Source organism: Eufriesea mexicana, unplaced genomic scaffold, assembly GCF_001483705.2.
Source record: "Eufriesea mexicana isolate 0111107269 unplaced genomic scaffold, ASM148370v2 scaffold5504, whole genome shotgun sequence".
NCBI lineage: Eukaryota > Metazoa > Arthropoda > Insecta > Hymenoptera > Apidae > Eufriesea > Eufriesea mexicana.
In genome coordinates, this window is record NW_016913469.1 from 489,093 (window position 1) to 510,851 (window position 21,759).

The following is a 21,759-nucleotide window of genomic DNA, read 5'->3' on the forward strand; positions in this document are numbered from 1 at the left end:
TGATTAACGCGGGAAATAATGGTTTTATATTCCATGGCCGGTCTATTTCCCGTTGAACTCCATGCACATGTCGCGTAATCGGAATGAAAATGCAAAACTGATGGATCCGTTATCGGCGAGCTATCGTGCAAGAATAGGTCAACGCCATTTATCCGACTCGTTTATGCGACCAGTGTTTACCATTACACTTCCACGGAATGTCCGCCGCAATTTCGCTCGAATCTCCCTTAACCCGATTCCGCTTCGCTTTGCCTAACTTTCGTTCGCTCGCGGATCCAAAGAGGTAGGGTACCTAGAATCTCCTTTGGCAACGAACCCGAAGATCCAGCGACCGCAGAAAGTTGCATGAAATCGGGACAATATTTTCAAAACCGTCCCGTTTGCGATTCCGATGAAAATCTATGTCGAGTTAAACAGACCCGAACAGAGAGCAGCATTAAGGTCGCGCTCATCCTGCGAGGAAGAAAACATACGTACACGATATACAAAGCGTATCGAAAAAATTGGGTTTTGAGTATTAGTTCCGTACACGAGAGTAAGAGAGAGAGAAAGAGAGAGAGCTTGCGTAAACAAGGATCGAGCACCTATTTATCGCAGGTCTTTGAACTCGTTGGAAAATGTCAAAATTATTAGCGTAACGAAGTGTTTTCCCATTTTCTACCAAAGTTGCGCGATTAAAATGGATTAGGCACGCGTGAAGACTACGCAGCTGACTCCTGACCTACTCGTGTGTTCTCATAAACGCCGCCATAAAGTAATTCATCCCATATTAATCGCACGTAAATACGTAATATACTAAGAAATGGTTTCGATAATATCTTGGAAGAGTAGCGAAAAGAAGATAAATTGGAATGTAAATGAGATAAGACTAATGAAATTCCGTTTCGATAGATACAGGTCTGAGGATTGGCCTGGGTTTATACGAACCCTGTTTCGCGTTTCGACGCTTGCATTGGGCATGGAGCGATCGCTAAGTCTATTCGACACGCCTCGTATGACGAAGATTCAATGGATGATACATCTCGCTCGTAAATCTAGAAACGAGATCGGTACAATTACGTCTATTATTATATGCGGTGCGTTCGGGTCGGGTTATTCCTGGACGCCGTCGTCGGAGCGGATCTCCGCGAGCGGATTCATTAATTGCCGTACGCGGCGCGGAATATCGGGCCGTATACGCGGTGCTGTCGCGATACAAGGTAACACACCGCAGCCGTCACCCAGGTTTCACCGGTATTCACCGATTGTGGGATACTGCCAACTCGCGGACTCTCCGCCGCTGCTCTGACCGCTGCTCATCGGCTGGCCACCACCACACACAGCGGGATATTTCTAGTCGGCTGGCATGTCCGAGTTAGTGCTCGATCGTGTGCGCACCGAGCACCTGTGCGTGTCGGCGCTGCCTCGTTTTCCCGTCCGTCTCGTGGGCCCGAGTCCCTTTTAGTCCAAGTGCACGAGGGAAGAGAACGAAAGCCCTCCGCCCTGCTGTTGTGTGTCGAATGTGAGCGAGAAGAGGAAGATGAGCGAGAGGAGAAAGATACCGTCGGGCAGGAAACGGCACGAACAGGAGCAGCAGGCGAGCAAGTCGAAAGAACCGCTCAGGCCCAAAGAACCGATCAGGCCGCCGAGGACGAGGACGCAACAGGCTCGCGACAATGGAGCTATCGATCGACGCGAGCATCGCGGTGCGCCGTGTACCAGCGTTGAAACCTGCTTAAGTAGCAGACCGAGCGCTGGTTTAGGTTTAATCGTATTCGAAAGTTTGATTGCCGCCGGGGATTGGTATTTCATTCGAGATTTCGGGCCAGCGATGGCGCCGACCACGAAATCGTAGATCGGGGACCGAGATGCGGGATTTAATTGCGAAACGAAGAAACCAGCTCGAAACGCGGCTCCGCGAGCGCAGTTTGGACGAGATCGGGGCTAGAAGTTTGCTCGTTGAAAAGGGAATTGGCTTGCTGTCAAAAGCTCGGCGACGCAACAGGCCCGCGATAATGGAGGCGTTGATCGGAATGATGGTGGATCTGAAAATACGCGAAACGTGGTGACTGGTCCGGGTGTACGAGCAGAGAGTTTCGGGGATCGGAGCGGGGAGGGTAGACTTGTCGATATTTTCGATAACCACGGATTTCGCATTGCGTTTTCCGCGCGAAACGTCCGGTCGATCATGGAATCGAGCAAAGTTCGAATCCTGTGCGGTCGGAGGCTGGTGCCCCTCGTGTCGCGATGAGAAAATAGTCGTTGAAAACGGCCATCCGAAAATACGACTAATACGAGAAACGAGCTTTCGAGAGCGACTAGAATTTAGTTTTAATCGAATGTGAAGGTTCGGTCATGAGATTGGCGCGTTTCCAGAGGCTCGAGAACGCAACAGATTCGCGACAATGAAACCGCCTACCGGAATTTAAACCTTCGAAGTTCATTGTTGTAGTACTGGACGAAAGTTTAAGAGTAGAAATTTCGGAAAGAGAAAGTGACTTTTTAAGAATGCCGCGTTGCTTTCCCACGATTTATTGCTCGAATCGTCCATCGAATCTCGCGATTCTTATCTCACTGTCGTTACACCGTCTCGGTCTACTATTTAGGTATATATCCGCAGGATAAATGGGCTATCAAAAATTTTGCTTTCAGCCAAGAAAGTACCGATGACGACCCTCGACGAGAATGTGAACCGTGTTCCACGGGTGTACCCAAGCGAAAGAGAAGAACGAGGTGAGTTTCTTTCTTTAATTTATTCCTTAGTATGTCTTTCGTTATTTACTCGTCGAGTTGTAATCGTAACCGATGGTCGCACCTTTAAAGCACCCTGTACTCTTTCCAACACCTTTCGTATTCAGGTAGAATAAACTTCTCGATGGAATTTTCATTTCGATCAACGCGTCACACTGCGACATTTAATCCCGACGAAAAAAAAATAATTGCATTGGATTTTTTTAGAATTCACGAATTCGACGAAAATTTTACTTCCATGGACCACCATGGGTGACCATTGCTGATCAACGTAACTCGCGTAGCACCGGAACGTATTGTCTGGATGTAACGCTAAATTTATCAAGGATTTTCTGCATAACGTTACCTAAGAACGTGGAATAATTATTCGAGAATTAATAGTCTGTTCGATATAATTATGTTCTTGTACGTTTCACGAGAAGTCTAGTCTCATGCAAAAAGCAGTGTGACGTTAGATACATAAATATGAAACGTGTAAAGAAAATTATAATACGCGGTAGTATTCGTGCGTTCACTACGTAAGCACAAGCTTCAATTATTTTCGTACCTTTAATAACGCCTATAGATTTGCTTTATCATACCGATTGTGCAGCCTCTACCTGTCTTTACACGTTCGCACGGCCATTGTAGAAAATCAAACTTACCGATACAGGCTATCTCTCTAATTATCACTTTCTAATTATTTTCACCATGTTCCAATTTGCATAATATATATATGTGCTGTATCATTTATGCGTTCATTCGCGTATTATAAGCCACGAGAACGTGCAATACGCATTAAAACAGGAAAAAACAATTCAGATAATTGTAGATTCCATGATCGTTCGTTTTCGTCTTAAAAGAGATCTCGCTTAGCCGAGTATTAGCTACTTTTCCACCAGATGTTCGACGTTTATTTCAGTATACAGTTGCACACTTGAACTCGAAGTTGTGCAAGCTTAAAAATTCCAAAGCTTTTCTTTTCTGCTTGGTAATGAATTTTTATGCCGCTCTTTCCATTTCTATTCGCATGATCAAGTACTATTTTATCCGAGGTGACTCATTAATTCTGCCAACATCGACTATGTCATCTAGACGTTAGGAAAAATTGCGAGAATACGTAATATCGGCAAAATGATTTTACTTTACCGATCGAAAGTGCAAAGGAAGTCTAAAGGTTAATCTTTCTTTTTTCATTTTAAATACAATAACACTGTTTTGCGATATCTTCCCACGATATGATAATGAATATTGAAGAAAAAGAGCGTTTTAAAAAAGTAGCGTCTAGGTAATCTGCATCCAACTTGGTATTCACGATGGTTACCGTCCGAACCCGGCGTTCCCGACAAACAAAGTCGTCGCATAGGGAACTCGTGATTACAAATATCTCTCGAATTTTTTGAAAGAACATTACGTAGGTGGGTTACATAAAAACGTAGGAAAGAACGGCGATTTACGTCAGAACGGGTGCTGCAAATTTGACTTCAAATTTTGGCACGATGTACGAAAGTCCACGTACAGATGAACATTTTCACTAGGCCAATTGCATTAGTCAACATCTCGTTTTCAGGATTTCCTTCTTCTTTTCGAGTCTACCAGAGGCTGCCGAGGCGCGTCTGTTAATTAAATTCTCGTATTTCGTTTTTCCCGCCACGTCGGCCGAGTCTCCCGTTCCAGATGAGAAACGCGACGCGCCCTGTATTCGCGAGTTTAATGCGGTAATGATTCGTGTAAATACGAGATTGCAAGGCACCGATGCGGCTGTGGATGGCAGTCGTCGGCGCCGCGTATTTCTCTCGCGTCGACGACGAAGACGCTGACAACGACGAACGACGACGACGACGAACGACGTCGACGATGACGAGGAACTAGCGTTAAAGCGGAAGACGGCGCGGGCCGAGGAGCGGAATTAGCGCTCGCGCGAGTATAATTGGCCGTTCGTTCGCAATAAGTAATCGCTCGAGGCTCCTTCGGAGACGTTCACGTAAAATTGAAACTGCTCGGGCCCGTGCGAGCTGCTTTTCGGATTCGTCTCTGCTTTTGGTCCGCTACCCGTTTCCAAGCTCTCGGCTTTCAACGAAATTGTTTTCTTTGTGTTCTAAATTGCCGCCACGTTGCCGCGCTCCGCTAGGGACTCGAGTACTTGACTAATTACGAAAATGAAATTATCAACGGCGATTGCTAATGACCGATTTTTTGAAAAATAAAAATTTTTTGTTTTTTCTAATTAGGGAGAATCGAATGACAATTTTTCATCAGTTTAATCTGTCAATTAGAGATTAGTTTACTATAATTGGACCTGCGTGACGAATAAATTAAATTTAATGATTTTAATTTCTCTAACCTCTTTGAAGAGCTCGATTAGCAAGAAAATTTGTTAATTATTTATTTTCTTGAGAAACTACTGAAAAATTCATCTGCATATTAACGGAGTAAAGTTTAAATCGTAATCTGTGACTTAGAACGTCACGACTGGGTCATATAAACAGTTGGCTTTAAAAAGAAGACTCGATCGACCGATTTTCCATAATAGAGACTTTATTATATTACGAGGGAATATAAATAGCTGTTAATGCCTGGCAAACCGAGTTCGATTTGACAGCGGGGCAGGAAAAAGACGGCACTCTTGTACTTTTGGCCTGAGCTGTACGCTGTTGAAGAATAGTCGCCCGATCGCGAGAGGACAGACCAAACTGTCAAAGTGTAAAGCATGTTTCTGAATAACAGGTTTGCGGTCGAGGTGCTAAACTGGAATTCGCGTGGTCGTTTCGCGCCAATGTAAACGTGCACATAGTTGTTCATCAATTATAAAAACAGCCTGGAAATCGAGTCGTGAGAATTTCCACGTACCACGCGTGCAGTCACGTACCATGGAAACTATGCTTGAAAACGAAAGTGTACGGGACTCCTGAAGCCTAGGAGCCGTGTAACAGTTTCCATTTCACGCGTTATGGTAATCTCCGGCGGGTGACGTCCCGAGTACTACACCATGGATGTAATTCTTTCCACGATGAGTTACTCGCTTGGTCGTTTCATCGGTGCATCCAACGCTTATCACGGTAGCAGCGCACGGTTCCGTTTCACCTGGGAAGCCAACAATGAAGATCGACCGGTAGCAATCGATAATTCACTATCGATAAACGATAAAATAACGCGTAATTACCTTATCTGATCCAGGTCGATCGTCATCCACGATTTCGGTATCGTCTATATCTGCAAATCTCTCGTGTCGTTTCGTTCCACGACCGCATAAGTTTCGTGTCATTACAAGTTAAATCGAGTCACGTGGCATAAGCAACGTATTGTTCTTGTATATGTGTATACATCGATAGTTAGCTTTCGTTTTCTTGCCACGTGCAGTAGATCATACTACGCGTTAGTTCGTGTACCTGAGCGGTGTCAGTTATGTCAAGGCCTCCAGGCGTCACGCTTCTCGCCATCTGTAGTCAGTGCTAAGGATTTTGGTCGCTCAAGGTCGTCGGGTTATACGTTCCCCCACTCCGCGCGTTTCCTTTGCTCCACTTTACCTGGAAGGACTCTAAGTAACGAGGGTCCGTGCGAAAGGAAAATTCTGGGACAAGGATAAGGTATCGAAAAATTGTTTAGACCGGAAGCGATCGGGAGCAAGCTCGTATCTTGACGAATCGTTGACTTTTCACTCGAGAAAGAACGCGTTTATTGTAAGAACATGAAATTTGACGAAGGTGCAAGAATAAACATATTCTCTCTGCTTGGAACGCGATTATCCGGCGAATCTGTGCGAATACCATGTCGAAGGTAAACTAAAATTGGCAAAAATAAAAGCATCGTTCTATGTGTGAAAATTTTTAAGCAAAAGGAAAAACGTCGCGTTACGGTATGTCATCGTGACAAGTAATTGTAAGCAGCGTCTATTAGCGATAATTTTTTCTATCTCTGTTAATTCAGAAACGATGTGTAATTAAATGAATATGTTTTTTCAATTATGGACTTCACTAGAGGAATTGGTGGGTTGGCCAGAAAGAATAGAACGTCTCTCGATGAATAGTCAGGATAATGCCTCGGACTTAGGACATCCCGTACAAATTGTACTTGCTCAGCCAGATCACACTTTTGAATTAAACGAAGAAGCCTTGGAGAAAATTCTTCTTGAAGATGATATTAAGAATAGGAGCGTAGTTGTTGTGTCAGTAGCAGGTGCTTTCAGAAAAGGCAAAAGTTTCCTGCTTGACTTTTTCTTACGATACATGAACAGTAAGGTATGTTACTCGTAAATGTGAAATACCGAATTGGTATTAATTGTAGTATTTAATTAATGATCAACGTATTCGTTACATATGAATAAATTAAACTGTAATTATTTTTCTTTTTCTTTCATGCCTACACGGAACATTGGTTGTTACGCATTCAACACGGATAACAGTATAGTAACAATAATCACACGGATTCCTGGTTGGGTAAAGAAGATGAACCTTTGAGTGGATTTTCGTGGAAAGGAGGTTCCGAGAGAGACACTACAGGCATATTAATGTGGTCAAAAGTTTTCCGCGGTACTTTGGAGGACGGAGAAAAAGTTGCTGTGATTTTAATGGATACACAAGGTGCTTTCGATAGTCAGTCCACGGTGAAGGATTGTGCGACTGTATTTGCTCTAAGTACAATGCTGTCATCTGTACAAATTTATAATCTGTCACAAAATATCCAAGAGGATGATCTTCAGCACTTGCAACTTTTTACGGAATACGGTAGACTAGCGTTACAAAACTCCGGAAGCAAACCTTTCCAAAAATTACAATTCTTGATACGAGATTGGAGTTACCCTTACGAAGCCAAGTATGGTGCAGAAGGTGGATTAGAGATATTAAACAGAAGGCTAGAAATATCTGATAAACAACATCCAGAATTACAAAGTCTAAGAAAGCATATTAAATCTTGCTTCTCGGATATATCTTGTTTCCTCATGCCACACCCAGGCCTAAATATTGCCACTAATCCTCATTTCGATGGTAGATTATCGGAAATTCAACCAGAATTTAAGGAACAACTTAAGGTGCTGATATCGATGCTATTAGCTCCAGAAAATTTAGTTACAAAAAAAATTAATGGCCAAATTGTGAAAGCAAGAGATTTGCTAGAATATTTTAAGAGTTATATGAAAATTTACAAGGGAAACGAGCTTCCTGAACCAAAAAGTATGTTAGTGGTAAGTTTTCGCTCGTGCTTTAATAGCCATATGTCTAACCACTGAATTTATTGTATACTTATATTTTTCATTTTTAGGCAACTGCAGAGGCAAATAACTTAGCTGCGGTAACAGAAGCTAGAGAATTTTATATGCGATTAATGGAAGATATTTGTGGAGCAAAAACACCATATTTAAGAACAGCACTATTAGAGAACGAACATGCACGCTGTATGGATAAAGCTATGTGCATATTTCAGAATAAAAGGAAAATGGGAGGAGATGAATTTAGTCAAACCTATATGAAAAAATTATGGCAGGCAAGAGACTATTGGAATTCTATTTATTTATTACGCTTGATACTATAAATATTAATGTATTATTTATTATAGGATATGGATAAAGCTTTTCTTCAGTTTAAAAAACAAAATGAAAGTAAACATGTTTTCAAATCCGCACGAACCTTCGGAATATATTCCTCGATTGTTGTCATTATGTACTTTTTGTCTTCAGTATTTGGTTTTACTGGATTATACCTACTATCAAATATTTGTAACTTCGTTGTGTGCATCTGTATGTTAACCATAATGTTATTGGCATATATTAGGTATATAACATTATTTACAATAACTTTTTTTAATTTTCACGTAATTACAATTATTATTCTATCATTATAGGTACAGTGGTAGTTACGACACAATTGAAATAGTAATACATGAAGTGGCTAATACTTTATGGAATAATGTAAGTAATGTATATTTACTGATCTATATATAAACCCAGATATTTGAATTCCTTCAGAGTGAGCTTTTCATTTAATATTAATAACAAATATCCGTAAACTCTCAACAGCTATAAAATCAATAAACATTTAATTTATTTGTCAATAAAACTAATTACGTGTGTTAAAATGATGAGAAGTAATTTATATGTTTATGAGTTGTTCCAATTAGTATTCAATTTTGCTTCAATGTATAATGCACACATTTACTCGTCCATATCACATAGTTAATTCGAATAGAAATTTATTTTATAATTTCACTATGCAAAGTCTGTGTATCGATATACCAACAAAAACCTCGTGTATTTAAGATGTTACATAAAGTACGAAGCACGCTAAAGATATAGACATTCCCTTTTATGATAGTAATTTATGTAGCATAAAAAATTAATCGGTGATGTAAATAATTGCTGCTCATCGTTTCATCATATTTCCTTATTCATACCTTCCACATATGATTTCTACAGGTCCAACATATGGCTGGACTATTCGCTGTACTTACACTTGCTGAGGCTGCTGCTCCATCATCGTTTAGAATGTTACGTGATATCATTTTTCCACTTGATCCACTTCCCTCTTCGCCTTTTGCATCCCCTGTTCATTTTAGTTTTCAAAATATAACTTATTTTAAAGAATATCAATATTTTATATCAAATGTATGCCTTTCTACAAACTCCTTTTTACAACACTACATCTATAATATTTATACAGACTATTTATATTATAGCAGAAACTTCATTTTCGATAGTATCTCTAAATTATATGATTCTTGTTTAGATTACTATTGCCTCCATTTCTGCAAATATTTCCATTATTTAACAAATATTTCTAGTGATCTCATTTCTAAATTTTATGATTTTCTTTTCAATTAGTATTCCCCTCTTCTTTCCGAATATTTGCAGTGCATTATAAATACACTTTCAATAGTATTTCTGAATTATATGATTTTTCATTAGATGACTACTTCCTTCCATTTCTACAAATGTTTCCATTATTTATCAAACATCACTTCTGATCCTACTTCTAAATTATGTGATTCTTATTTAAACTACTATTCCTTTCTCTTTCCAGAATATTTACAATTTTTATATTTTTGTGAATATTTCCATTATGTACCAAACATCATTTCTGATCATATTTGTAAACTATGTAATTCTTATTTAAATCATTAATTTCCTTATTTTTCTTTTTTAGTAATTCCTGTTTAAGGTATTATTTTTCTTCTTTCATAAAATATTTGCAGTATCTTACAAACTATGACAGTATTTTTGAATTCTTCCTTAATTTACTACTTGAGATATAATTCTTCTTTAAATACTTTGAATACTACTTGATAAATGATTTTTCTTTAAATTACTATTTTGCACTATTTTTCAAATATTTACAGTGCCTATTAATTATGCTTGATATACCGCTGAATTAAATAATCAGAATTTAAATTATTTTTTCCTTTTCTTAAAATATTTACATAACGAATATTATTTTTGATAACACTTCCAAATTATATAATTACTGTTTAGATTACTGTCAATCATTTTGGATGTAATTAAAACAATACTTATACATTGTTTCTTACATATGTATATTCGTTACTTTTAATATTAAATTTTTTACTTACAATAATTCAGCCTTTAATATTATGTTACTATTTTTTTTCCTTCTTAATGTAAGCTGAATACAAACAGGAGCAAATGTACAAAAGGTATGGGGTTTGCTTATAATTAATGTAGAACTAAAAATAACTTTCATTCCATATATTTCAGTTTTGAAAAAAATGTGGTTGTTCTTTTATACATGATTCGCATATTTTTATGATAAACATAAAGACAATATCATTTTACTTATAGTTAAATAATAATTTTTATCATTCTGTTATCATTTGATTTATCATCATGCTATTTTATACCTATAAGATAGAGTATATGTGAATATCAGTAACATTTTTATATTTACATTAATATGTATAAATATATTAAAAAATGTTTACTTTTTGTTTCTGTTCAGTTAATTAAACCAGTCTATCGACAATTTGTGGAGAAGTCAGTGTCTGTAGCAGTGGCTCAAGCTGCTGAAATGGCTACAAATACAACAATGAATGCCACTGTCACTGCCAATGGCAAGCCTAAACTAACATGATGTTCATTCCCTTTGTGTCCCAATCTCTCAAGTGTATTAGAAGCATACATCAATGTATTAAAACCAGTAAGTGATATAACAAAATTTCATTGTTTTGACCATGTAATATGAGGCCATAAATAGTTTTCTGTTTGTTAAGTCACATGGAGGGACAGCGTGTTGAATATATTAATTTAAAGTGACTGTGAATGTATATACAATATATTTTGATTATAATTCCTTTCTAGATTGTTGAAAATCATTATTATTAGTATTGTCTATGATCGCTGATATTATATTGTTAGAAAAATAAAATTCCATAATTACTGGTAAAGAATATAATTTGGGTAGAAGCTATTGTTTTGGGGTTGTTAATGTTTTATAATCAACTTTAACTTCTTTTATATTAAAAAAGAAATACACACACGCACACATGCTGCATACATACATACATACATACAAATATATACACATAAGAAGCAAAGTGTAAACAAGTTTTTAGATACATGTACTTCCATATTTTTTAATGATATTGAGTTCATATTTAATTCTTTAGTTAGGAGATTATACTTAAGTGCATTTCGACGTCACAAAAAGGAACATATTAACATAATTTTAAAACAAAATTTAAATAACACGCACTTTGTACATTTATGCATTATTTTATGTATATGACTTAACATGCTTAAATTATATCTGTGCCAGATCTACTCTACATCAGTTACTATAATATTGGTTAATTTTTTTAATACACAGAAATGTAAATATTGCTCAGTGTTCATCATACTGAATGAATTTTAAATACAATTCATAATGTACTTAATTACAATGGATTAAATATACACATATGCCATGTAGTTTATATTTTTACTAGACTTAGCATTAAATAACTCAACCTTAGCAATTTAGCATGTAAGGAATATTAATAATTTGCGGAACATTTACGGAATATAAATTATGTACTAACAAATTTATGAAGGATTGTAAATATAATGATAGTTTTATCTCTTTCTTTATTCTAAGAGTAAGATTTTTATCATAACAAAAACGAAGAAAGTTTATGAATTTTTATATTTCAGGCTTGTTTCTATCATACTTTATTGCATGTTTTAATATAATATATAAACAATCTATATATATTCTCTTATAATACAAAAAAGGAAAGATTGCAAAGGTTTTATATTTTAATATAAAACTATGTGAACAACATAATATTATGGTGATGGTCTTGATAAGATATTGATTCGTTAATAATCAATTCTATTTTAATAAAAAATTATTTTTTCTTATGCATTTTATATATACATATATTTTCGTATATTTAATAAGTGTATATAATAACAATTAGTCTCGTGATTAGGGATTTCTAACTTCATTCAAGTTATGAAAACAACTGTTACTTTACTGTTAAATTTTAAAATAATATTCATATGGTTCTACTTCTTATTTTCCGAAACAGATATAAGTTTAATAACTATATTTAATTAAATATAAACAGCAATATAAACAGTAATTTTATTTATTCATATATTTTGATAGTGAAAATACATCATAATAAAAGTGCCACTATATACATTTAAAACTATTTATTATATCTTTATATCTTGTTAAATTATAGGAAAAAATTTGTTACTTCAGTTATTTAATATCCTTGTCTAAGTATTTAAATTAATTATACAATATAATTATAACTGCAGAAAATAATGTGTGTTCTTGATACATTGTCTATTTCTATTACTACTTACATACAATTGTTAAATTATAAAATACAAAAAAAGAAATAAAAAAACATGTAAGAATAATTTTTTTAATTTGATTTTAATTTAGTGTTGATATATTTGTTAATATGGTGTGTAAATTTATTATAAAATAGTGTCAATAGAAATATCTATTACTAAAGTATGTAGTTGTTTAATAGTATGATTTATTATTATATATAAGTACGAATACATATTTTAAACTGCTTCAGTAACAATGTTATAAATGAACAATAATATGGCTATATATAATTACAAACTTTCATGTAACAAATTTTTTTATTGTAACTTTACAATAATAAACTATTTGTAAATTATTGTGGATAAAAATAAACGCTTATTTTTTTACTTACAAGAGTAAGACTTGCTTTTTATTTTTTCCTTGTAGGTAATTTAAAAATACTATTTTAGGTTTTAAACATTCTTTTTACCATCTCTTCAAACCTCTTGTTTGCTTCTTGCCATTTTTTATTGTATATTAAAAATTGCTCTTTTATTATCTGATTATGTGGTTCTAAATTAGTAGCATTTTTTAGATCAGCAACAGCATTATCCAAATCCCTCAAATTTCCATGTGCCATTCCTCTTCTATATAATGCTTTAACATTATTCCCTTCTTTGTTTAAAACTTTAGTACATAAAGATATTGTATGTTCATAATTTTTACAATTTAATTGACATCCAGCCATATTGTTATACAAAACAAGTCTTAAGTTATTAATTTTACTTTCTAACTTTGTATCTAATTCCAAATCTGGTATTGGTTCTAACGTTATGAGAATTTTACAAGCTTTACTAAATCTGTAAAATCCATCTACAAATCTATTTTCTTTAAACAGACTTACACCAGTTTCTTTATATTTCAAGGCTGTCAAATACTTATTCTCTGGTGTCCATTCCCAAATTGGCTTAAAAGGTTGAACTTCTATTAGTGATATTTCAAACTTAATAACTAAATGATCATCAATCTCTTTTAGAAATATACTTATTGTAACCAAACTTTTTTCAGAAACCATCATCATTTTAATTGCTCGTTCAATTTGCCGATCTATTTCACAGTTTGCTTCGCCTATAATTAATGTTTTTCTATCTATACCATTTAAAATTTCCGAATTAAATTTTGTTTTCAAATCCTGTACAGACGCGTTGATGACATCTATATCTTCAATAATAACTTCACAAGTGGCACATTCAGTTGGTTTTTTAGAAAAAGAACCAGGGTTCATTATTTCTTTTTGCACAACATTATCTACTGATTTCCACGTTTGAAGTAACATTTTCTTATTTTACTGAATTTTACCTGTACAAAGTAACATAAATTAATATATCAGTCAAATTCAATCTAATAACGTCAATTTATCAACAAATGTAATCTATATAATATATTTTACACTGTGAAGTATATTTATAAACGTACGTACTTCGTTACTTATAAATAATATGTGTCAACAACAATAGTTATTGCAAATTCACTGCTTTAAATCTTCACCTAACCTTTACGAAATACCAACTGCGAATTTCTATAATCTAGGTTTTTTAAAGCGCATACGCAACGTTACGTTTGTATTAATTTCAAATCTAATAATTAAAGAAAATAATTTAATAAACAAAGAAAAATAATTTTATTAAATACTTAATTGAAAATATATAGTTTCGATGATAAATATCGAAAATGTGCAATTCATAATTACAGAATATTTAAATGTTATTTATATTTGACATAATTTTGCTTCCTTTCATAGTATATATTTTATATCTTTTTGTATAATATATTTATTACAGGATACAAAAAAAAAAGAAACAGTTTTGGCAGCTTTAATAAAAATATCTTGTATTTACATCAATTTAAACATAATTTAATTTAGTCCACTTCTCACTAACTAACCATAGCCACTTTGCAATTTCTTGATTGTTTGCTTCATCCGAAACATTCGATATTTTATTATCACTATAACGAAAATATGCAGTATTAAATATATAGATTTTTTTTTTTTTTCTTTTTTTTTCTTAAATTAGGTATACAAGGCTTACGCAATATAGGCCCCTGTCACATCATTTAAAGATGGGTCCATTATAGTAAATAAAACAGGCTGAGCACCCTTTATGGGTGGCTTCATGAAAAACCAAGTGAATGTATTCACAAAGAATCTACCTAAAACGTGTTGATAAATTTTCATATATCGCGTTATTTCTGTTCGTACTATACCAGGATGAACTGCATTTACAGTAACACCAGTTCCTAAATATTATAAATGAAAATAATACATTAATGATTGTATCATCTATTTATGAATAGAAATTTTATTTTATACCAAATGACTGTACCATTTAATTTCTTTGCTAATTCTTTTGTAAATAAAACAATAGCTAATTTACTTTGTGCATACGCTTCACCAGGCTCATAATCTTTGTCATTATTTAAGTCTTTCAATTTAATTTTGCCACGTTTATGTGCATTACTTGAAACATTTATGATCCTTGATGGTGCAGAATTTTTTAAAGTATCTAATAATAAATTTGTTAGCAAAAAGTGTCCCATATGGTTCACACCTAACTGCATTTCAATTCCTTCTTCTGTATAAATCTTAGGACATCTCATTATTCCTGCATTATTTACAAGAACATGGAGTTTATCATGCTCTGAAATTAAAATAAATAGTACATATTATATTATAAGGCTATTGATTGATACATAATTTTATTAGGTTAAAAAGTATTTTTGTATGGATGTAATACAAAAAATAAGTAAATTGAATATATCTAATATATCTAACTCTAATAAAACGTATTACATACCTTCTTTAAATTGCTTTACAAAATTCCTAATACTTGTTTGAGAGGCAAGATCACATTTTCTGCAATAAACATATTTGTTCATACTTTCTAATACTATCTCAGTACGTGCCTAAAATAATAAAATTATGAATTTGATATTTTATTAGCATTATTTTGAATATCATATAAAATACTAAAATGTTAGTATTATGTGAGTTTTATTTTATTTTTAATGAAATATTAATATATTAAAAATAACAGTACATTTTCACATCTATCCATATCTTTACAAGCCATTATAACTTTAGCTTCTCGTTTGGCTAAGTCACGAACTACTTCTTTACCAATTCCAGTATTTGCTCCTGTTACGATTACTATTTTGTCAGTCATTTTTTCAGTATTCTTATAGAAATCACCACTAATATAATCTCTGCAAAATAAGAAGATTGAAAGAGTTAGTGAAATAAAATGTAATTCCATGTTTAGGTATAGTCATTTAGACATTATTTTGAATTGTTAATATGAAAAAGATGAGGGATTAAATAATAGTATATTAGAATATTAGTTTACAATATTGTATTAAAAAATTCAAAATACACAAAAATAATATTTTATTTCAGAAAATACGTTACTTTAGTAAGTAAGCTCCACCAACAACAGTAATAGCTGCTGAATAATAATAATAAGGTTTTGCAATAGATGAAAACATTTTTGTGAATGCAATAAAATTTTACCCACAATTAACAATAATCTGTTTTATATGATTAATATAGATCAATAAATATTATATTATTTTCTTCTTTACTTAAGTTTTTCTTATATTTTATTATTAACCTCTATCATACCACGCTCCACACACGCGCAACTCAATAGAAACACTAAGCTATCTTTAAAATAATTTGATAGTGTACTTATTGTACCATAGACTATTTAAAATAATCCAAATATGTATAGAAAATTTTTCAAATTCTTTTCCAATATTTTTTAATGCTATTGATATTACATAATAAGGAAGTGTAAAAATTGAACATTGCAATATTTAAAATAGTGCAAATATAGTTATTACAAATTCAAAAGAGTATAACAATATAAAATTGTAAATTTATATAATTAATCATATTAAATATAGCAATATACATTTTGTTATAACTCGGATCGAGAGTATCGAATTTTCTATATCGATATCCGTCAATATATGTGTTGATAGGTTCTGTTTATAGTATTGAGTACATCTGTTTTATTTTCGTCTGACGTGGAACTTTTGAATTTTCCTGTCAAAATTGCGTTTTAATAAAATTTAAATATATTATATATTGTGAAAACTTTTTATTTTATTCTGTAGATATCATAATTTAATATGTTACTGCGGAAAGTATTATTTATTATCGGGAATACAAAAATATTGCAAAGAACATTTGTTCATAGAAGTTTTCAATTTTTACGAAAGGTTTGAATTTATATCTAAGCTCAATTTTATTTTTCATTAATTTCCTACTATTGCATAACACTTTTAAAGCTTATTGTAAAGTACATCTATGTTTAATCAGTATTATTTCTAACTTGATAATCAGACAATTGTATATAAATTGTAAGTGTAAAATTAATCTTAATTTTCTGTAAATTTTAATATATCATATAAAAGCATTTAATTAGTTCTTATTATTAGAGAAACAATCAATGTACATTAACCTCAGAATTATGTACTATATCTCCATTTGTTGCAATGGGCATTTGGAGTCTTAAGACAAACAAAGGTGATAGTGAAACAGTTATAACCACAAAAGAAGTTGTAATAGCAAAAGCAGATGCATTATATGATCAGGAACAATATCAGGATATATATAAGCTCTTAATAAATTTCAAAGTAATTATACTTTTATATTATAATAGTAATTATATTTTTATACAAATAGGCTTATGTTTACATTCATTGAACTATAATTTTTATAGGATAGTGGAGATGTTGAAATTATATGGCGCTTATGCAGAGCAATGTATAAAATGTCTAAGATAACCAATGAAGTAGATGGAAGGAAACTAATATTTGAAGCCTATGATTTAATACTTGATGCTCTTAAAATAAAAGAGGATCATTGGGCTGCACACAAATGGGCATCAATTCTTCTTAATTCTAAGACTCTTTACGAAGGTGTAAAGTCCCAAATAAGAGAATCATATAATATTAAAATGCATATGCTGGTATATTCTGTATTTTCTATTTTATATATATCCAAATATTTTATTTAATATTATGTAATATAGTAAGCACATGTCTATTATTGCAGAGAGCAGTAGAACTGAATCCAAATGAACCAATGCTTATGTATATGCTAGGTTCTTGGTGCTATCAAATTGCTGATTTGACATGGTATCAAAGAAAAATTGCTTTAATAATATTTGGAGAACCACTATCCTCATCGTTTGAAGAAGCCTTAAAATATTTTATAAATGCAGAAAAAATTGATCCCAATTTCTATAGTCATAATTTGTTGATGTTAGGGAAAACCTATTTGAAATTAAATCACAAAGAGCAAGCTTTAAAATATTTAAAAATGACCGTTGAATATCCTGTAAAAAACGAAGATGATCGCAATGCTAAACAAGAAGCAAAACAATTATTGAAACAATTTTAACAAATATTAAATATCATATACCATTATAAAATATATCAACACATGAACGATTTAAAATATTTCAGTTGTAGGGGTAAGATAAATTTAAGATCTAGCTTTCAAATGGAGAATAATAATGATTTATTCAGAACAAAATACAATACAATATATTTATGACAATTTTTTATTAATGTGTTCTAAATCGACACATACATACATGCATATTATAAGATATATAAATATATCTGTTAAAAGATTTAAGACTGTGAATACGTATACTTTATATAATGTTTTGTATTTAATAGTTTACATATGTATGTTATAATAAGTTATAAAATATATTTCGTATATTTATAAAATGCTTATACTTTTTAATACTGTGATTTGAAAGCACTTATTGAATGTCTTATTTGTTAAAGAAAAATTTCACGTACCTAACATTGTCCTTTAATATTAACTAGTAAACGAATAAAATAACTTAATCGATATTGTTTATAATATAATCGGCCTTCGAAACAGTATTTATATCAATTTCAATTGCAGAAAATAATTTTGAAGCTGAATAAATTTATCTGTCGATGTCTTCTTCTTGATCGTTATTCATTTGCATTGTCTCGCGTTCCTTGCGATTTCCGTATCGAAGAATTCTCGCTTGAAATTGCATTTCCTCCAGCCTTTGGAGATATAGCTGTGATCGCATGTTCTGTGTTATTAGTTGACTTCTTGCCATTTGATTTAATATAACGTTTCGATGAATGGTAAAATACGTTCTGTATGTACCGCAAGGGCAAATGCAGTTGAGTAAAACGTGGTTTGGCGGCAATGATAACATAGGTGCTGGTACGACACGAAAATTGGTACAGCTATGTGAGCAAAAGTTTTGTGGAGCCATTACTGATATTCTAGAATAATAAAGGATCTGGAATAAAAAAACGTAAAATAAAATTAAAAATAAAAATATTTATAACTATTATCACAATGCATAATAATTATATTATTAAAAACAGTAATCATGTATTATTATAATTTCTAATTTTTCTTCAATGACAATTTGTTTAAAGTGATAAGTGATAAAAAGTAGCTATACGAATAATTATAATAAATGAACTTTATATTCATTTTGCAATACGAGATTTTACTCCTAACAAAAAAGGATAAAGTAATTAAACGTATAATGTCATGAAATATCAAGTTGTTAACAATAAATAGGAGCGTACTCACCGTTTTAAATATAACCAAGATGTCCGTTATATAGAGGCACGCAGTTCGAAACGCGCTGCTTCGTGTTTATATCGAAAATAATATTTTCATCTAGTTCGCAATCTTATATAGTCACCGAGCCTGTCTTGTCGACAGTATTGACGTGTCAATCATTCTCAATGTTTGACACATCATGTATTGTTTGCTTACCTGTGCCACGTCCCCTAAGAACCATGGCACCCTTCCTATCACAAAAGTGCATGGGCCCAAGTACCTGAATTACTTTTGTCCTTATTAATCTGTTTGTCTCAGAAAATATTATTGACACAGAGGTCAGTTTACGTGACATTCATCACGTATTCCATTGTAACTCTTATCCTAAATGTGAATAATACCAGAACACAAAAGGGAATGAATAATAACGACGAAGATCGAGAAAAATGCGATTCCACTTTATTAGTCGTCGAGTAGAAAGCGAATACACTGCTTGCCTTTATAATTTACGCTCTGTAATAAATAATAATTTACGTGTTACTTCTAAGCCTGCAATACCACTGGGCTATTAGAACAGTAATCGTCTCGAGCGGTTATATTAATACGTGTATTACAGTACATTGATAGGAGTTCGTTAATATTACAACTATATTATTGCTATTCGAAGTATATCGTCTAGATGTATTCGAGCAAATGATATACTTTTTACAGCGAATGATATATTTTATACGTCGAATGATACATTGCTCGTTGTTTTATTATCATTTATCGTGTTACAACTATTTTCCTTAATTATAGTTGTCACGTTAAGTACAGTAAGTACAGTAGAAATACTTAATCGATACGATCGTCGTTTGAGCTACCTCAAAAGTTGAATCGCAAATATCGTTTGGCTTTAAATATTTTCCATTAGTCAATAACAGTTTAGGGTTGTTGTTCAGTAGGATAGGAATAATGAATCATGAACCGCTTCTAGGAAAATCCAGATAGGGGACAAGAGGGAGATATGCGAGTACAAATTATTTGAGGTTTGCATTATTTTACTGTTCGCATGGTATTCAAGCAACGAGGACAAAACGATTACAGACATACTTAAGTAAAAGTTCGGTTTATATAATTTTGTTCGAACTTCAATAATACGACCCGAAAGTTGGTAGATTTATCTCAAATTAATTTTAGTATAAAGTAAGCTTTGATTTTTCATTTTCATCTTTTATTATATTACTAATTTTTTAGATCTTCATTCTATACGTTATTTGATAAATAATTGAGATTTATTACCAAATAGATTCATTCAATTTTTCTTAAGATTCCAAATTCTCAAGCTTTTCTAATTCCTCGAAGCTATTACTTATCAAACATTAAACACTCATGCTTGGCGTTTTATGATTCAATATCATGATTATACTAAATATCGTTTCCACAATTAGATACTATGAACTGACGCATTAAATAAGGAGCGCTTTACAAATCTTACGAGAATTTCGTTCAATCGCGTGTCTATGTTGCCATAGATGTACGAGTAGATTAAATTGAATCACTGTCGACCCGGCTAAGCGCGGGAAAGCTCGAAGATTTATCGACATGGAGAAACTCTCGTTTCACCGCTTGTTATATCTATGAGATATATTTACATCGCTAGGATTGCAAACACGTTCGAACGTTTATTTGCACGTGTACTCTTCAGTACGCTCGGTACACGTTTCGCAATGCACACGGCAACACCAGTGAAATTTGCATCTGCACTGCCACGTTCTTGTGAACTGATGCGTGTTGTAGCCGCGACCGCAGCACATTAAGTCGCATCCGTCGGTACCTGAAAAATTATTATAATTGAATTCAAATACTGGCAGAAATAAAGCGTTCAATGGTACACCATGTTTGAGATTCGAACATTCGTTGTTTCAGTTTAACAAAAGGAAAGGAAGACTAGCGTTTGAAAGAGGAACTGCTCAATCTTTTGAGTGTTAAATACTATTCAAGAATGATCTACATTACGTGTTACACGTGTACTATGTACTCTAACTTTCTATTATATAAACTTAGATTTAAAGTCAGATTTAAACTTCATTTTCATTTTCATTTTCTAAGGATCGATCGCATTGACCAATCTGTCAGAATAATAAAATCAGACATGGTGTACATCATAACGACAATTTACCTTTGCTGGTACGATTACAATATCTCCCTTGCGTTCCCAGACTCCCTTGCGCCAAATCTGGCTCGCAGTAATTAGGGGATGGTTGGAGAAAAACCAGCTCGCTTCTCTTTGGAATCCTCTTTTGTCCCACGCTCGATCCCCCGCTCGATTTCGTTCTCTTTAACACCAAGTGTGGCCTTCTTGGCTTGGTGGCTTTCTTTGGGGGCTGTCGGTCATGGCGGGACTTTCCTATGTCGTTTGGTTTCCCTTGGGTCTTCGCGTCGTTTCCCAAAATTGGCACTATCTCAGCCGATGTGGAGTGCAACGTGTCTAGACTCTAAGAAGAGCACAGAATTCACATCAGATTAGCCTCAACGAAATTTCCAAATCTTACTAAATATAATTTTTGAACAATTATACACTTTTATGTCATATACGTAATTAACAAAAAATTTCGACAAATTCAATCTAGTGTACATATTTAAATATTTCTTCGCATTGATATTAATATCTAA

The 21,759-nt window shown here is 33.2% G+C and overlaps 6 protein-coding genes across 8 annotated transcripts in view; 2 read left to right on the forward strand and 4 right to left on the reverse strand.

Moving 5' to 3' along the window:
• Nucleotides 1–1,106: 1,106 nt before the first annotated feature.
• On the forward strand, nt 1,107–11,426 carry atl (atlastin GTPase). The gene is made up of 8 exons (XM_017906543.1): nt 1,107–1,685; nt 2,632–2,712; nt 6,688–6,947; nt 7,112–7,891; nt 7,969–8,190; nt 8,263–8,477; nt 8,548–8,614; nt 10,656–11,426. The coding sequence occupies exons 1-8, from the start codon at nt 1,520–1,522 to the stop codon at nt 10,785–10,787; spliced, it is 1,923 nt and encodes a 640-aa protein (XP_017762032.1). The 5' UTR covers nt 1,107–1,519; the 3' UTR covers nt 10,788–11,426.
• Nucleotides 11,427–12,930: 1,504 nt separating this feature from the next.
• Nucleotides 12,931–13,807, reverse strand: LOC108552130 (peptidyl-prolyl cis-trans isomerase FKBP62). The gene has a single exon (XM_017906541.1). It carries the CDS (start codon nt 13,798–13,800, stop codon nt 12,931–12,933), a length of 870 nt encoding a protein of 289 aa, XP_017762030.1. The 5' UTR covers nt 13,801–13,807.
• A 529-nt stretch (nt 13,808–14,336) lies between these two features.
• LOC108552128 (retinol dehydrogenase 13) lies at nt 14,337–16,055 on the reverse strand. Of its 2 annotated transcripts, none has more exons than XM_017906537.1 (6): nt 16,037–16,055; nt 15,563–15,728; nt 15,320–15,428; nt 14,849–15,163; nt 14,555–14,762; nt 14,337–14,471 (listed from the first exon to the last, which is right to left on the reverse strand). In XM_017906537.1, exons 2-6 carry the CDS (start codon nt 15,686–15,688, stop codon nt 14,369–14,371), a joined length of 861 nt encoding a protein of 286 aa, XP_017762026.1. In that variant the 5' UTR covers nt 15,689–15,728; nt 16,037–16,055; the 3' UTR covers nt 14,337–14,368. The 2 variants fall into 2 exon arrangements, with proteins under 2 accessions (XP_017762026.1, XP_017762025.1); XM_017906536.1 differs by lacking the exon at nt 16,037–16,055 and adding an exon at nt 15,931–16,026.
• A 600-nt stretch (nt 16,056–16,655) lies between these two features.
• Nucleotides 16,656–17,931, forward strand: LOC108552129 (regulator of microtubule dynamics protein 1). 2 transcript variants are annotated; one of them, XM_017906538.1, is made up of 4 exons: nt 16,656–16,745; nt 16,965–17,162; nt 17,249–17,497; nt 17,584–17,931. In XM_017906538.1, the coding sequence occupies exons 1-4, from the start codon at nt 16,656–16,658 to the stop codon at nt 17,929–17,931; spliced, it is 885 nt and encodes a 294-aa protein (XP_017762027.1). The 2 variants fall into 2 exon arrangements, with proteins under 2 accessions (XP_017762027.1, XP_017762028.1); XM_017906539.1 differs by lacking the exon at nt 16,656–16,745 and adding an exon at nt 16,825–16,886.
• A 547-nt stretch (nt 17,932–18,478) lies between these two features.
• LOC108552126 (uncharacterized) lies at nt 18,479–19,192 on the reverse strand. Its single transcript, XM_017906535.1, has 2 exons — nt 19,132–19,192; nt 18,479–18,829 (listed from the first exon to the last, which is right to left on the reverse strand). Exon 2 carries the CDS (start codon nt 18,800–18,802, stop codon nt 18,479–18,481), a length of 324 nt encoding a protein of 107 aa, XP_017762024.1. The 5' UTR covers nt 18,803–18,829; nt 19,132–19,192.
• A 1,294-nt stretch (nt 19,193–20,486) lies between these two features.
• Nucleotides 20,487–21,759, reverse strand: part of LOC108552131 (Wnt oncogene analog 2) — a 117,308-nt gene continuing 116,035 nt past the window's right edge. Inside the window, exons 7-8 of the mRNA XM_017906542.1 lie at nt 21,266–21,581; nt 20,487–20,920 (exon numbers count right to left, since the gene is read on the reverse strand). Coding sequence (XP_017762031.1) covers nt 20,769–20,920; nt 21,266–21,581 — 468 coding nt within the window. The 3' untranslated portion in view covers nt 20,487–20,768. The remainder of the gene's footprint in view (nt 20,921–21,265; nt 21,582–21,759) is intronic.

Bases quoted from the DNA above. Each gene is read 5' to 3' on its own strand.
- atl (XM_017906543.1), top strand. From the start codon at position 1,520: ATGAGCGAGAGGAGAAAGATACCGTCGGGCAGGAAACGGCACGAACAG. The intron at 7,892-7,968 runs GTAAGTTTTCGC...TTTCATTTTTAG, and splicing joins AACCAAAAAGTATGTTAGTG to GCAACTGCAGAGGCAAATAA. The intron at 8,478-8,547 runs GTATATAACATT...CTATCATTATAG, and splicing joins ATGTTATTGGCATATATTAG to GTACAGTGGTAGTTACGACA.
- LOC108552130 (XM_017906541.1), bottom strand. From the start codon at position 13,800: ATGTTACTTCAAACGTGGAAATCAGTAGATAATGTTGTGCAAAAAGAA.
- LOC108552128 (XM_017906536.1), bottom strand. From the start codon at position 16,007: ATGTTTTCATCTATTGCAAAACCTTATTATTATTATTCAGCAGCTATT. The intron at 15,429-15,562 runs GTACTGTTATTT...TTATTATTTTAG, and splicing joins ATATGGATAGATGTGAAAAT to GCACGTACTGAGATAGTATT. The intron at 15,164-15,319 runs GTATGTAATACG...TTTTAATTTCAG, and splicing joins TGTAAAGCAATTTAAAGAAG to AGCATGATAAACTCCATGTT.
- LOC108552129 (XM_017906538.1), top strand. From the start codon at position 16,656: ATGTTACTGCGGAAAGTATTATTTATTATCGGGAATACAAAAATATTG. The intron at 16,746-16,964 runs GTTTGAATTTAT...TCTTATTATTAG, and splicing joins GTTTTCAATTTTTACGAAAG to AGAAACAATCAATGTACATT. The intron at 17,163-17,248 runs GTAATTATACTT...TAATTTTTATAG, and splicing joins AGCTCTTAATAAATTTCAAA to GATAGTGGAGATGTTGAAAT.
- LOC108552126 (XM_017906535.1), bottom strand. From the start codon at position 18,802: ATGGCTCCACAAAACTTTTGCTCACATAGCTGTACCAATTTTCGTGTC.